At 33.3% G+C, this 17,652-nt stretch overlaps 1 protein-coding gene across 1 annotated transcript; it reads right to left on the bottom strand.

Moving 5' to 3' along the window:
* Positions 1-10: 10 nt before the first annotated feature.
* LOC114752288 (splicing factor-like protein 1) lies at positions 11-2,125 on the bottom strand (the record flags this gene model as incomplete). The annotated part of the gene is made up of 1 exon (XM_028941022.1): positions 11-2,125. A coding segment is annotated over one exon (2,115 nt), but the record flags the coding sequence as incomplete, so codon positions are not given.
* Between the last annotated feature and the right edge of the window lie 15,527 nt (positions 2,126-17,652).

The raw sequence follows: 17,652 nt of genomic DNA, 5'->3' as shown, positions 1-17,652 counted from the left end.
GCGGCGGCACAGAAGGATTGGTAGCCCAAGGCATGTGGGTCTGAAGTCGGGATAGGTGCAGGGGCAGGCGGGGGGGTGGAGGGGGAACTGTACCATAGTAAGGCGGATAACCATAAGATGTAGCATATGTAGGTTGAGCAGTTGGTGGCATAGAAGGTATTGAACTCCCATAAATATTGGCCGACGTAGATTGAGTAGAAGTGCTGCTGTCAGACTGCACTCCTGGAGGGAAACTCTGCTGCTGTGATTCACTAGAAGCTGCAGGCTGGGATGGGGCACCTGGAGGGGCTGTCTGGACTGGAGGATACTGAATACCGTATGGAGGTATAGATTGACCTTGAATAGGAGGGTACATAGTTGATCCAGGAGGGGGAGGAGCATAAGGAGCATAAGGTGGAGGAACAGGAGGTCCCCATGGAACTGGGGCACTGGCATAACTTCCAGGGGGTGCAGCGCCTAAAGGACCACCAGCAGCATATTGTTGGGATGGATAGGCACCAACTGGCTGGCTTGAAATAGGATATGTGGGCATGGCTGATGCTGGCGGACCAGGAGGAACAGTAGGCTGAGGCGGCTTACCAGCAACTCTCACTGCAATGGTTCTACCCTCAAGGCGATAGCCATTCATGGCCATAATTGCATTATTTGCCATTTGGATATCAGCATACTTGACAAACCCATATCCTTTACTCAAACCAGTCATCCGATCTTTTATAACCTTTGCCATAACAATCTCACCAAATTGTTGAAACAATTGGATCAGACCATCATCATCAAGAGTAGGCGGCAAATACCCAATGTACAAATTTGTATCATCAATTTCCTTTTTAACCGGATTAGCCCCTAAGCCAGCTTGTGATGTACCGCCAGTCGATCCAGAATTGTTAGCCCAAGGAGGATTGCTTCCAGAATTGCCTGAACCAATTGCCAACGTGTTGGTCTGTTTTATAGATGATTCTGGAACTGTCCCTCCCAGCTCTGCCAAAAAGTTCTGATATTCGTCATCCATCTTCTTGCCTGTGGCTCCCTTCACTGGACAGTCTATGCTTGGGTGACCACCATCCCCACAATGCTTACAGACCACTTCACTCTTAAATGTAGAAGTGCGCGTAGGGCATGCATATTGGCGATGGCCAGGTTCACCACACAGCCGGCAATATTCTTCATCCCTAATTGTACCATTCAAGGCCGCAAGTTCTCTAAGCTGTTGCCTCTTATGCTCATTCAACACCTCATCCACAGGCTGCAAGAGTTTCTCCACCATGCCTGCGGCAGCATCAAGTGATTCTTGTGTTTCTGCCTCCACAAGAACATGCAAATCTTCATTCTCTGAAGGGTCAGGTTTCAAATCCCTCTTCTGTTGCAGTCTACCCTCTTTCACTGACCCTTTACCTCGAATCACAATTTTAGCACCAGTTTCTCTTTCCATGCGCTTCTGTGTGTTGCCTCGAGGACCAATAATAAGCCCTATAAAGTTGTAACCAGGATATTCTTTCATTGGTATGTACAGCTTCTTCTGAAGCTTCGGTGGCCTATAATCGGCGGGTGGCTTGAATGCGGGGTTTTTCTTGATAATCTGAGAAATGATTTCTTGCCTCTCCTTTTGCAATCTTTCACGGGCACGATATTCTCTAGTGTTAATTCTAATTCCCATGTTATCATATATCGGTTCAGGTGAAGGAGATCTAGCACCTTCAGGGCGATCATCTAAAGGCAAACCTGATTGCAGCATTCGACTGATCTCAAGAAGCCTACTATTCAAAGCTTGAATTTCAGGATCAAACTCAATACCGCCCATGAAATCGGGAAGCTGAATCACCGGCTTCGGCTCATCATCGGCCCATCGTGACTTCCTCTTCTTCGTTCCGCCACCGGCTTCACCACCACTCTGATCATTGGAATCAGGTTGCGGGTCCCATCGACTACGGCGGCGACGTTTGCTTGTAGTTTCCTCTTCCCCACCAGAGTGATCCTTGTCGGTGCCACTCTGTGTATTATTCGTCCACGCGTTTTCAGAAATCAACGGCTTCACACTCACAGGCTTCGAATTGCTACAGCTATCGGCACCGCCCTGACTGCTATCCAGTCCGTTCTCGTATCCATTCCCAGTAGCAGACGGGGTTGACCGTTAACGTTTGGACCATCCGAAGCAAGGGTTTTCGAAGAGTTTTGATAATCGGAGTTCGCAGTTTGCTCATATGTCGTCTGCAAATCCGATGCCAAGCTCTCCGGGGGCGGAGGAGCAGGGTTATGATCGTACGAAACGACTGTTTCGGACGGAAGAAATGGAGAAGGATTAGGGTTCGATTCAAGAGCGTCCATGGATAGAATCGCACAGCTAGGGTTAGGGTTTGGCCTTGGTTTCAGCGTTCGAAGGGAAGAGGAAATCGTGAGCGCTCGGATATCTTATATATAAGACGAAGTGAACAGGACAGCGGCTCGTTATCATAGGAGGCGACACAGATTACTGTGCCAGGAAGTAAAAGAAGTTAAGAACGAGTCAGCCCCTTCCGTGAAATCAAATTAAACCCCAAGAAGTTTCTCGATAGAGATTTTTAAAAATAAAAAAATATTAAATTGAAAATAGGCTAAAATATGCTTGCAGTTCAACCATTAAGTTTATATAAAAAAAAAAATTACAAATTTTTAAGTCACATGGCATCTAATAAAAAAAATATAAAAATTTTGATATGATAAAAAAAACCTAGCAGTAATTTTAACAATAGGATTAGGATGTTAATAATCAAAACATGAAATACTAGAATATTTAATTTAGTATCTGCATTAGAAGTGAACGATTGTGATTTTAAATAATCATAATTTTATAAATGATATTAGTTGAAGGTGATGTAGTTCATGATGATTTCTGTTTAGATTTTTTTTTTTTGAGAATGTTGATTATGTTTTGATTTAATTTATTAAAATCACTTATAAATACATAATTATCAAAAAAAACAAGAAGAAAAAATACCAAAACAAAAAAATCTTTAAATATATAAAATTGCAAAACAGGTACTTAAATGCGGGAGATGAGGTCTTAAATATGAACTATGAAATATTGGAAAAAAGACCAAAATACTTCCTTATTCTCTTTTTTCCATCTCATCCTCTTTTCCTTCTTCCTCCCTCTCTTCCTCTCCGTCTCCCCCTCTTCATCTTTGTCTCCTGCCTCTTCTTTCTCCTTCTTTAATATACATACATATATAGATATGCATTAACAATGACATGTTAGAGAGTTGTGGATTTATAATATATATGCAGGAGACTTTGAGGTGGCAAAGCACAATCAGAATTATGGAAAAATTAAGTATGGAAGCAAGGTTGCCAATATTCAAATTATATGGCTACTTGCCTTCATCATAATAAGGCGTCTTATTTACTACTCTCGTTTTTGCTTAATAAATTGATCATGTTCATCATTGGTCGGTCAATTCATTTGGTGTGTGCTATTATTATAATAATACTTGATTGATTATAGTTAGAATCTTTTAAAACACTAATGCGTTTGTTCCCTTGACTGTATTGGTAAGACTTGGTTCAAATTGAGATTTAATATTAGTTAATAGAAAATATTTGGTTCAAATTGAAACATAATAAGTGTTGAAAAGTTATTAACATTAACTTAAATTTTAGCAGAAATTGATATTATCTCAATAATATAGTTGCTAATAACAAGTCTAGTGTAGAAAATAACAAGTCTTGAAAAGTTATTCATGTTAACTTAAGTTTTAGCAGAAATTGGCATTATTTTTACAATTTAGTTGTTAATGACAAGTTTAATATAAAAATAACAAGTTTTGGAAAGCTATTAATATTAATTTAAGTTTTAGCAGAAATTGGTATTATTTCTATAATTTAGTTACCAACGAGAAGTCTAATATAGGAAATAACAAGTGTTGAAAAGCTATTTACAATAACATAAGTTTTAACAAAAATTGGCACTATTTTCATAATTTAATTGTCAATGACAAATCTAGTATGAGAAATAACAAATTTTAAAAAGCTATTCACATTAACTTAAATTTTAACAAAAATTGACATATTTCCACGATCCAATTACCAATAACAAGCCTTGTATGTCAAATAATAAGTCATAAATGCTAAATTGTCAATTTAGTTTTAACAAGATTTGTTGAGCAAGATTTTCAAACTTATATTCATTTAGACTATTTTGACTGTGACTATTAAAACCATGCTCCGGTATAAATTTTTTGTTGGAAATAATGTGTACGAAGGAATTATTAGCCCAAAGTCAAATTTATTAAACCTAAGTTTTTTTTTTTAACCAGAAAACCTAAGTTAAATGTACCATCGGTGTCTACAATTTATCTGCATTTCATTATTAGTACAAAGCAGATATTGAGTCCAGATTTTGGGTTGACTCGAAGCAAAACGCATAGCTGCAACTTTTTGCACATTCGCCTTGGAGACAGAAACACCACTTTTTCATTTGGTCATGTTGTTCCTTGATTTTTTATATTGTGTGTCCTACAATAAGAATTAGCCCAATTGACATATCACTACTCCTGGAAATCAATTAGTAACAACTAATCACTAGTTATGACCATTTTAACTCCAAAAAGACTAACTTTGTGCAAAAACTCTTGATCCAAAATATACACCAATACTAGTAAAGGAGCCTATAAACAATGATAAAGATCCTTAATTAAGCATATAAAAACACATAATAAATGTGTACAATCAAATCCCTCACACTTAAACCTTTATACTCTGGAATAAATGCAACATAAAACAAAAGCATAAAGAAAGACATCCATGCAAATAGGAATCCCTCTACACTTAAGAAGACTGCTTTATCTTTCACCAAAAAATCATGTTAATAAAATTCTTAAGTGATAAAGGTTGCAACCCTTTGTATATCTACGTGCCTTTTACAAGTAAGGACTTGTTTGGTTCAAACGCATTATAGCCTTACAATGGTAATCTTTACCCCATTACCATCTATGGCCTGTTTGGTTGAGCTTTTAGATGATGGAAAAGATTGCAATGGTAATGTTTTTCACATTTTTTGGTAATATTCATTCATATGAGGGGAGCATATGAATGATCATTACAGGACTGCAATTCCATACAAAATGCCCATTTTATACCCATTAACTAATGTAAAAGGACAATAGTTGCCCTCAACATTTCTCCGTTGATTGTCTCTCCCACTAACACCTTGTCCTTTGTCTCTAATCTCCCTCACTTCATTACCATGACCACTCCCTCTTCTCCTTCTTTGTCATCTCCCTCCATTATTGTCATCTCCTCCTTCTCCTTCACAAAGTAAAAGCAAGTTAATTCATCTATGTCTATATCTACAACTTCCACATCATAACAATACCTACTTGTGCCGACTAACCAACTTTTGCATTTTTCCAACAACTCCTCATCCTTAAAAACTGCTTTGATCATCCCACTATTAACAACAAAAATATCCGACGGACCCTCCCAATGTTAATTTAATCCACAATATTTCATTTTTCATTTGATCTGCGTAGTGATGGTATTCTATTGGGGTGAGGCATTTAGGGGGTTACAGCTTGATGGCTCATGGTTTTGTTGGGTGTACAAGCTTGGTCTGAGCATTTGGAATTGAATTAACGAAGGAAATAAAAATGGATTAGTAAGACTGATATGTCATTTGCAGAAGGAGGCGCATGAGCGGACGAAGAGCGGAGGAAGAAGATGATTGTGGTTGTGATTGAAGGGCTTTCCAGACTTTTCATTATTATTTTTATTTGATTAAATGCAAAAAAAAAAAATATTTTGCCCAGTTTTCTTAATAACATATCAAACGCGTTGATGGTAACAAACATTACATTGCACTTTACTGCACTGCACTGTATTACCATCTCTAAACACTTAGTAATTGAACTAAACGGGCCCCAAGTTTGAGTCTTGATGAGTGTCTTTGTTGCTATTCCAATTCCATCATTAATTTCAAATTTTATTATTTTAAATTATATTCTTATAACAATTTATATAATTAATAAAAGGTTTGGAACCTTAACCAGGGTTACCTTCAAATACGTTGCTCTCATGTTGCGAAAGTCTGAAAAGTAAGAAGCCCAAGACAATTAAAAAAATCCACCTTGCGATGAGCCCAGAACAAAAAACCCCTGATTCTCAAAAACATTGGTCGCATTTTCCTTCCGCTGTTGGAGGCATTAAATTTTGTTGCAAGATATTTTTAACTAATTTACACATACTAATAAACAGTTAAAAGTAGTATTAAATTTGTCATAAAATTTAAATAGTTTATGGCTAGAAACGTGCTATCATTGAACCCTATACGTGTTCACGCCGAAATAAAAGAACCCCAATGAATTATCCAACCTAAAGAAATATGCAATCCTTGTCTGGGATGGTGGGCAGCTAATTGAAAAGAGGATCGATGCTTTGAACAAGAAGGAAAAGTTTCTACAATATTACCCTGGATCTTTAATATCTATTTAATTAATTTGAGTAGATTAAATAAAATAATTAGTTTATTTATTTGTCAAAAATATGTGTTAGTTTTTCTTAAATACGCTCTGAAACTATTATTTTGATATAAATCCTCTTAACATATACAATCAATAGGATTAGTTTGGATAAATAAGAAATACAAAATAAATGGAGGTCTTATATTTGGAAGCAAATTTATCAATCATTTATAGTTCTTATATTAAGAACTGGAGATAGTATCTACCCAATAGGTATGAAGAAATGGGTTTGAGTTTCAAGAGCTCTTGACGCTCGGATACTAATCCATGTTCCCTAGGGTTAGAGGTATGCATGCATTTACATAAAAAGTTATTTTCAATTTACTAAAAAAAACGAGATTTTCTTTTGGAAAAATCCTATTACAAGTCACTTGAAATAGGGAGAATCCAGATTAAGTTGATAAATTACTAAAATCGTATTATTTGGAATAATTTGAGAATTACTAAAATACTAAATTAAATTTATTTAATGTATAAAAATGTATATAAATTACAAATCATATGAGTGTCAAATATTTTAACTAAATAATATTGGGTAAATATGCAAAAATATCTATAAACTTTTATTCAAAATGCACTCACCACTATAAGCTTTTTCAAGTTTCAAAAATACCTATAAACTTGCAAAACTAGAGCAAAAATGACGCAACCATTAAATTTGACTAATGATCGTTATATTTTGTAGTATGGCCTACACTAACATTATGAAAGTACCAAAATACCCCTAACTCAAAGTAACAAAAAAAGGACAAGAGTGTAAATATACCCATAAAATTTTAGTCAAAATACGTCAAATATCATATGTTTTTTGGCAGGTGCAAATAACTGTACAAATAAATTAATTCTTTTATTTTTATACTAAACCTCTATTAAGTTTTATCATACTATTATAATATTAATAATTTTATGGTTAATGTATACATTTGGTTTTCTAAATTTACATCAAGTTTTAATCTAGTTTCTTGAATATATAAAGTATATTTCCAATCACTAAATGTTAATACAGTTGGTCTCATTAACAAAAAATATTAACTCGATGAATTTAAATGTTGACAAATCATGCTTAAGGTTTAATCATTTGACATAATTTTTTTATATCTTAAAAGATGGGTTGTTGATGTTAAATATCACACAACATCTTCATTAGGTTATATTTTAAATATTTTTCAGTTCACGAATTTTTGATTTTTTTGGCCTAAAAGAAATTAAAAATTTGTAAATTGGAAAATATTTACAACTTTTCAATTAAAGATTAATATTTTAATATTCAATTGCAGAACTACCATTTGAATTTGCTAAATCAATATTTTTTTGTTAACGAGATGGATGGTTAAGAAACTAAAAACACATTTCATACAAAAAAAACACACTTTAGACATTTAAGGGACTAAATTAAAATTTGATGTAAATTTTGAAAACTATATATATTAATTATAAAACTATTAGTATTATAATATTATAATAAAATTTAGTAAAGTTTTTTTTTTTGCTAAAACTAAAAGAATTTATTTATTTGCATGGTCATTGATATTTTTGCACTTGCTAAAAAAAGGCATGGTATTTGACCACTTTGGGTAAAAGTTTATGAGTACTATTGCACCCTTATCTTTTTTTTTTTACTCAGGGGTCTTTTGGTACTTTCAAAACATTAGCGTGAGCTCCCGTTAAGTAAATTTATCGGCTCCATCATTTTTGCTCTGATTTTGTAAGTTTATAGATACTTTTGCATATCAAAAAAACTTATTATGGTAGGTACATGTTGGGTAAAAATTCATGAGTACTTATATCCGTTTACCCTAATATTACACAACTAATTGGTGCTAGCTATGTATAATTTAGTCTCTAATTATGTCATGAACACAATTTATTTGTGTTGATCATAATGTAATTAAATTTGATAAGGATGGCTCATCACTGATTTAACAAATCTATAAAAGCGGACAAGCATTAAGCACCTCATTAAGTGATTACGAGGGCTCCTAAACACCCTCATAGCGTAAGTAAAAACAACAAAAGGTTGCCTTATTTTTAAAGTCCATTGGTCCCCATAAGTTAGCTAATCAGAATGTTATGCCAATGTACTCCCTCCTGCTCTTATTATATATACATGCATATATATATAAAGAAGTCTTTTAGAAAAAAATTTTAGTCCAAAATATAAGACGTTAATCAGATAGTTTTCCGCTTTTACTCCTTATTATGAGAAAGAGAGAGGGTTTTAAATGCAAGAAAGAGGAGAAAATTTTTTTATCACATTCTCTAATAAAAATAAAATAGATCATTTTTATCAATTTAAAACATATTTAATGTCTTAACCGATATTTCTTGGTTTGTAAAAAAGTTTAACTAGGATAAAAAGGAGTATTATCATTGAGTGGAAATAGCTTTTTGGTCTGTGAAAATCAGTTTACATACTGCTATCATGATACCAAACACGCCCTAAGGTATCAATGAGTTTTCTGAAAGCATTTGGATCACCTAATTCTCAAAAGTTGAGGAAGATTAGGTATCCATCCATGCGTTGAACGTAAATGGTAGGTCATATCTAACTCTGGACAAATTCAAGACATGCATTTATAATGCTAGACGAAAATTAAAATATCTAAAAAAATGAAATAATTTGTCATATTTATCCTTATTTAAACTTAAAAAAAATAAGTCAATAAAACTAATCAATATTCTGCTTATTTAAAATAATGACCAGGAATATTTCATGCAGCTCCCTGTTTTTGTTAACGCTGCTGGTTTTTGATAAAGAGAATGATATCCACCCAGCCTTTCCCTTATAATAAGGCATTTAAATCTATCTTAATGGCATCATGACAATGACTATTAAGCTGGCATATAAAATTAATAATTTTTAAAAGTTGAATACAAATTTTTTGTTTCCACATAAATTTTGGTCTCTTAAAAGTAAAATGGTTCATATTTTTATTAAATTATAAAAAAATAATATTTTAGATGGAAAAAAACTTGAAGGAGTAGAATCAAAACAAAGACAAACTTAAGAAACAAAAATTATATTAAGCCCCCCTTTTTAAATTTACTTTCATTTGTCTCTTCTTCTCCTCAAACCGTGGATTTAATAATTTTTCAATCTTACAAAGTGATTTTTGTGGGGGAAAAAATGCAATAATCGTTCTCAAAAATTAACAAAATGACTTATATTTTAGAACAAAAAAAATTTCTTGGTAAAAATCTCTTCATCTATAATATCTTATAAGTTATCATCGAGCCATCCTACATGGCAAATAAACACCATTTTAAAAATAATTTTGTGGCTTCCAACTCAGCTCTACATCTAATAAGCAGAAAATTGGGCCAAAAATATGTAATGGAAAATGGGCTTCCATACACATCATTAGCTTGTGTGTGGCTGGCTAGGATTATTTTGGTGAAACTAAAGCTGGGTCATTATTTTACAGTCAAACAAAATGAATATGTTAGCATTAGATGAGAGGGTACCGCTTTAGATAAAATAACATCATTAGTAACTTCAGGATATTAAGTGCACCCAAGAAAATACTTCAAGGTACTAAGCGTATTTTAATCCTAAAACATATTATAAATTTATAATTAAACTGTAAGGTAGTATGTAGTACTCCCCCTGGTTCTTATTATAACGTATCATTTAGAAGGAAATTTTGTCTTAAATATAAGTCATTAACTAACTCATTAATTGTTACTTTTAATTTTATTATTAATAATTAAGGTTTGGTATTAAAAAGCTCATCGAACTCTATGTTTACACATCTACATCATTTCAATTGGGAATAATTTTTTTTTAAAAAAATTAATTTAGAATAGATTTAATGCTTTAACTATTATTTCTAGTATATGAAAATTAGTAGGGAATGCGTTGTAATAAAGACGACAAGGAGGGATTCAGAGCTTGTCTCTCTCACATTTCTCTTAACAAAAAATACCAAAGGTTTAGTTTAGCGCCAAAACGGCCACTGCGTGGGTGTACTCTAGAGACTATATCCACTTGCATTTTTTATTGAATAAAAAGAAAAATAAATCCATGTGGTCCGTTAAGTTTTGGATTTGTTTGCATCCCAGCAATCACAGTGGCAATTTCTATAGACTTGTAGTGTCCCTCTTTTTATTTTGATAAAACCAAATGGACCATTGATAATCGTTTTTACCTGTGCATACGAGTACCTAAGAGGAAAATATATACCTTTCCAAGCATATAACATTTTTTTTTATCTCGGTATTCACTGATATTACAAGCTAGTTCATCTCCTCATATGGTTAAAGATTGATCACTATAGGCCTTGATTAAATGAGCCAACTCTACTATTCTCATACAACATTTATTGATACGGCATCAGTTTTCACAGTTGACGTTAGAAGTCTAACTCTGTTCTTATATATAGTCAATATATATACTACCTCCGGTCCTTAATATAAGATTTTATTTGACTTTTATTTTGATTCTAAATATAAGATCCCAATCCATTTTGTCTCTAATATTTATGCATTTTTTTAAGATAATCTTTCTAACAATGATAATCTAGCTAGTATACTTGATTAGCAAGGATATTTTACGAAAAACAACACCTATTTATTACAAATAACTAATTTAATTTTTTTTTCTTAATCTCCTCAAATTAGTCAATTAGTTCTTATAATTAGAACCAGGTATCATTCATGTTGGACTTTACATGTAGCAACATTATTAATGAAAATGTTTGGGTTGTCATATAAAAGGCCATTACTAGTTCCTTATATGAAATGCTAGATATAGCTTTGTGATAAAAGAATATGTCTTCTAAATTCCGAAAGCCTATGTGATTCCACCTGTGTGTGGAAGATAAGTAAAACCTATTTCCAAATTTGACAAAGGCGGCACCGAAGATCATAACCATTGTCTAGCACTTGCACGGTATGACCGAAGGCGGGGTTCCACAGGGATATCATTCAAAGATAAGGTTTCAAAATGAGAAGCCATCCATTACCAGAGCCAAGTCTCCTGAAATATATGATAGACTAAAATTTAAACATTAATCTCGCGTCTTTTTATTTTACATTTCAAAAGATAAAGAAAGATTGATGAGAAAAACGTATAAAAAAATTAGTAAAAAAATGATGAAACTAATTTTTTTTCCTTTATCTTAAAATAATGGTAAAAAATGTTGAAGTAAATACAAAATTGATTTATGAAGAAAAAGACTACTAAAAAGTAAGATGCAGAGGTTTAGGGAGCCTTTGAAGTTTATGCATACCATTATTCATATGAGAGAAATAAACAACATTGGAGATTTTGTATGTGGGATGTCTTTCGGCATCCATTTGAAAAGAAATAACATGTTGGTCTTTACTTGATTGATTTGTTCCTTTTTTATGCTTTTTTTTTTGGTGCGGGCTACATCATTGCAGGAGTTTGTATATTTTTCCTTTATAAAATTATATTTAAAGAAAAATAAGAAAACGTGAGTTTGTATGACGTTTGGGGTATTTTTGGTTTAGTTTGGGTGCTCTTCAATGTAAAACGTACTATCTCAGTTTTAATATAAGAGTTAGTTTAACTTTTAATTTGGTCTTAAATATGATACTCTAATCAATTTTGTCTATCATATTTATCTATATTTTTAAGGTAGTTCTTGTACATCTTAAATGTTTCATTAAATGGTAATTGTAGTTAATACATATAATTAACAAGAATATTTTAAGGAAGAGAACACATATTTATTATAAATAACTAGCTTGACTAAATTTACTAATATATTCAAATTAGTCAACTGGTTTTTATATTAAGCATTTGAGGTAGTATTTTATAATTTGATGAGTGTACTACTCATTTTTTTTATTTTTTTGTTGTTGTATCTCTTTCAAATACATAAACTACATTCATTTTGCAAGTTTCTTTAGACGTTAGTTGTTGTCAGCTTATGAGCTTTGCTTTCTAGAAATTCTGGTATATCTGGTGTTTCACAGTGTTTTACTCATAGCTTCTGGTTTTTGATGCTCTTTGGAATCTGGATATTTGGCACATTATAAATCTCAAAAGGGGTTGATTCAAGTCTCAAATTCTCTTTATTGAATGGTTTGATGTAGCATATGATCTTTTATAATGGTCCTTACTTTTCATTTATTGATTCAGTTTTGTTCAGTTTGTTAATTTGATGGGTTTACTCTGTAGTTCATGTATTTAACTAATAATAAGTCTTCTTTTGTATAGTTCATTTTCACAAGAAATCTTCAACATATTTTAATTTTTAATCCGCATTAATTATTTGAACAATTTTCTTGTCATTCGTATTAATATGCGTAGAAGTTAATGGATTTTAAGGATTCTGATCCAACAGTAATCTAAAGATCACACACGTCGGCCATTCCGGCCTATGCTATGCAATCCTCTTTGATTCCTCCTACCACTTGTGATGCTCTGGACAAACTTAATCGAGCTTTCCTGTGGGGTAGTACCGAGGAAAAGAGAAAGACTTCACTGGTAGCTTGGGAGACGACTTGCAAGACGAAGGCGAGAGGAGGACTGGGATTAAGGCATGCGAGGCCACAAAATCATTCTCTCCTGATGAAGTTAGGATGGAGGATGGTTAAAAACCGTGATACTTTTTGGGTTAAAGTGGTCCGGGATAAGTATAGATGCGGGCATGACCTTATCCCAAGGATTGATATGGAACGTCCTAGATCAAATGTATGGAAGGGCATCAAACAGACTTGGAACACCCTGAAGGACGGTCTTTAAGTCAGCTCTGATAATACCAATGCGCAATGGAAGTGGGAGAGAAGTGGTCAGTTTACTACTAAGTCTGTGTATGATCTATTAACTAAAGCTGAAGTGGAGGAGGATCCTCTCTGGCATCGAATCTGGAAACTACCTGTGCCCCACCGTTGCCAAACCCTCGTCTGGTTGGCTTCTCGCCGGAGCCTCCTCACGAACGCCATGCGCAGACGGCGAGGATTAAGCGACGATGATAGTTGCCCCGTGTGCCAGCGGGGGGTTGAGGATATGAGCCACGTGTTTCGTGACTGTCCAGAAACCCGTCTCCTTTGGACATCTATATTGCCTTCCTCAGCATGGAGACGCTCTTGTACTATGAATTTTGCTGCGTGGCTTCAGTGGAACATCACTTATAAGCCAGTGGACTTGGAAAATTGGAGCGCACTTTTTGCAGTCTGCTGGTGGATATGGAGGCGCCACAACTTAATTATATGTCTTTGAGAACAAAAAGACTTCTAATGATACGATCATTGCTAATGTAAAAGCTGTGGTTAGACAAATTCAGGAAGCTCGCCGAATGTTGAAGGGTACGAATATTCCGGGGGGGAGACATGTCTCAGGTAATACCATGTGGTCCCCTCCTAACAATGGTTGGGTAAAAGTCAATACCGATGGAGCTTTTTCGTTACCTCGGCAAGCAACCGCGTGTGGGGGTTTGCTTAGAAATTCTGAAGGGAGATTCTTGAAAGGATTTATACACCGGTTGTATGATGGCGATGCATTGAGTGCCGAGCTTTGGGCTTGCCTTCATGGCTTGAAAATGGCATGGGATGAAGGGCATAGAAAAGTCATTCTGGAGACGGATGCAACAGGGGCGATTGATCTCTTGACCACTGAACCAAATGAACATCATGCGGACTACGCCGTTAGTAGAGAGGTGCACGCATTACTGAACAGGGATTGAGAGGTCAGAGTCGATTTTGTGCACAGATCCGGCAACAAAGCAGCGGACTACCTCGCCAAACAAGGACTCGCGGCAGCCCATGGTTTTTGTTTTGTTATTGAGGCTCCCCCTGAGCTTGTTACGATTTTGAATAACGACTACGCTGCAGGCATACAGACGAATAGGATGTAGTTAGGTTCTTGTTTTTCATCAAAAAAAGATCACACACTCCAAAAACAAAAAATTTTAGATGAAAGAATCAAATTAAAATAGCTTTAATAACATAATTACTTTCCGTTGCCTCTGACATGATCATGACCATTCCTATGTTACATCGATTACTGTAAACAATCCTTAAAAAAAAAAGAGCTGATATACCTAATGACAGGTCAAATAAAAGCAAAAAAAAAAAAAATATTTTGTTAGAAAGAAGAGAGAGAGAAAAAATATTAAAGATAAATATTATATGTACTAAGGATGATCATACGGCGTGTTAGTTCCCCATCTAAGCTCGGAAGACAAATGCCTAACCCTGCTTCAAAAAAATGACCAAAATAAATATTAGGTATTTTTGGGCAACACCACTTGTCAGGTAAGGTTAGGGGGGTGTTTGGATATAACCAAACCATGATTTGGAGAATAGCTTCTGGAGAATAGATTCTAGAGAGAATAGATTTTTTGAAGAATAGATTTTGTGAAAAAGTGATTCTGAGAAGTGAGAGTGTTTGGATAGTTGTTACCAGAAGCACTTTTTACATGTACAAATTACTAAAAAAAAAGGCATAAATTAATATGATAATTACAGAAAAAATATATTTATGATATATTTTAATTTGAAGGAATAAATTGTTAATAATATATTTTTTATTAACATAATTAATAATACATAAGATAATATAATTAATAAATAATTAATATGTATATATATTTATAAGATATAAGATTAAATATATTTATAAAAAAATATGTTTATAAAAAAAACAACAAGACACATATCCTATAGGCTCTCACACTCTCCCTTTTTTTTCCAAAAGCAAAATTTTTGCTTTTCCCAAAACCATGGTTTTGGTTTTTTTTAAGAGTGTTTGGGTAATTTTTTCCCAAACCATGGTTTGGGTTGGAACCCAAACACCCCCTAGGTATCGGACATGATATGCTACCTTATCCGTTTGACCTTGTTCAGAAAATATAAATAATTTTATTTAAAAAATATAGTGTGTATACATATATCTTGATACACTAGTATGTATATATATTACCTCTGGTTCTTAATGAAAGACCCTATTTGACTTTTATTTCAGTACTAAATATAAAACCCCAATCCACTTTGTCTCTCATATTTATATTTTTTTTTCAAAGTAACCATTTTAATAATAAGAGTTCTAGTCAATACACTTGATTAACAAAGATATTTTAGGAAAGACAATGTCTATTTATGACAAATAACTAACTCAACTTATTTTCTTAATCTCTTCAAATTAATCAACTAGCTTTTATAATTAGGACCAGAGATAGTATTATTATGTTATTATAGTTTTTTAGTTGCCTTTATAACCCCATTTTAAAAATAATTTTGTGGCTTTCAACTCAGCTCCGCATCTGATAAAGTAGAAAATTGGGAATAGATATATATAAATATATATATATATATATATATATAAACACACACACACACACACAAAATGAGTCACCGCTTGCTCTGCATTTGATGAAGTAGAAAAAGGGGCAAAACAACCTCATCAGATATAGAGCTAAGTTAGAAGTCGCAATAATTTTAACGGTGCTTTTTTTCTCAATGATGACTTGTAATATACTATAGATGATAAGCATAAAATTATTAAACATGAAAAAGTTCAGGAATTCAGCCAGCCAGTTAGAAGTTAGAAGATTGAGTTATAAATGAGTTAAAATTTTAATAGATTAAAAAATAGATTAAAGTGTATCTAACAGCTCGAAATATTTGATGATGTGTTCATCACCCCAAAATATTTATCTAAATGCGTTTAACATCTTGAAGTATTTTTTTGTTTTAATACTGAATGTATCAAAAAATATTTTTAGACACCTAAAAAATACTTTAAAGGGCTGGATGCATCAAAAAATATTTTTCAATGCTGGACGTACTTAAAAAAATTCTTTAAGATACTATATGCATCGAAAAATACTTTACAATATTGGATGCACCTAAAAAAATATTTTAAAATACTGAATGCACCACAAAATATTTTAAGATATTAAATGTACTTGAAAAAATATTTAGAGATGCTTGACGCATTTTAACTCTTAAAAAATTGATTTTCTGAAGAAAAAAGAAAGCACTAATCAATGCTCTGCTTTATACTTTCCCGCATGCAGCTCCCTGTTTGTTAACAACCTGCTGGTTTTTTGATAAAGTGAATTGCTTGTGCTTTTTTTTAATCAATATACTGTAGACAGTAAATAAAAAACACTGAAATGCTACACCATCGAAAGTAATTACTAAAAGGCTTTCACTAAGAATCGTTAAGAATCGCTCACTATTTCAATGAGTTCAGATTTGTACGAAAATTGCATACCTAGACAATGACTTTTTTTTTCCCCAGTAGAAAACTGAATACCATTAGCTCAAAAGAGAAAGAAAGAAAAAACTACAAGGCTACAATAAACAGATATTAGTTTTCTTCATCACTATCAATCTCAACTAAAGGAAAGATAGAGCGTGATTGAAGATACAATAATTCTTTTTTAAGACTATGGGGGATTTTGGCAATACGGTCTGCCATAGAGTTATTAGTTTTAAGAGTATAATTCAAAACAATCTGTCAATCTCTGCGAAATAAATTTCTAGTTATATCTATAAGGTCTCCAACAAAAAATGTGCTGATTCAACCTTTTCAACATGTTAATAATCTCAATATGATCATGGAGCTAAACAATGACTTTTCCCTTATCAAACATGCCCGATATCACACTTATTTTTTTAAAATTTAAAAGTAAAAATTAGTTTGTCCCCTTAGCCAGTTGTGCCATCCACGGGTCTCCCTTCCACATATATTCTTGAAAGAGGTTTGAGACAAGGTGATCCTTACCACCTTATATTTTTATATGTAGTAGAGGCTTTGTCAATTATGATCAATAACAATGTTGAGAGGGAAAACTAAAGGGAATTAAAAATTACCAATTCTCCCCAATGCCATCTCACAGTTTTTTGCAGATGACATTCTCTTTTTCATGAATGCTAAAGAGAGCAACTGTAGAATTCTGGCTGCTTTGTTGAAGTAGTATTGCGAAGCTTCTGGTCAAGAAGCAAATTTGTTGAATTCTGGAGTTGTCTTTCCAGAAATATCTCGGTTGAATTGAGAGACGAGTTTCCTCATCCTTGGGATTAAAGACATTAAAGAGCCTGGTAGATATTTAGGAATTCCTAATATCTGGGGGAAAAACTAAATACAAGCTGTAGCTTGTGTCAAATAGAAGATAGAAGAAAGATTAAAACTGGAGTGGTAAACTGCTTACTCAGGCTGGAAGAGAGGTTATGATCAAATCTG

The sequence above is a fragment of the Neltuma alba genome, unplaced genomic scaffold, assembly GCF_004799145.2.
Source record: "Neltuma alba isolate B1F8T4 unplaced genomic scaffold, ASM479914v2 tig00007318_pilon, whole genome shotgun sequence".
Lineage (NCBI taxonomy): Eukaryota > Viridiplantae > Streptophyta > Magnoliopsida > Fabales > Fabaceae > Neltuma > Neltuma alba.
Note: the sequence above shows the minus strand (reverse complement) of the source record. Positions and strands in the feature narration are given on the sequence as shown.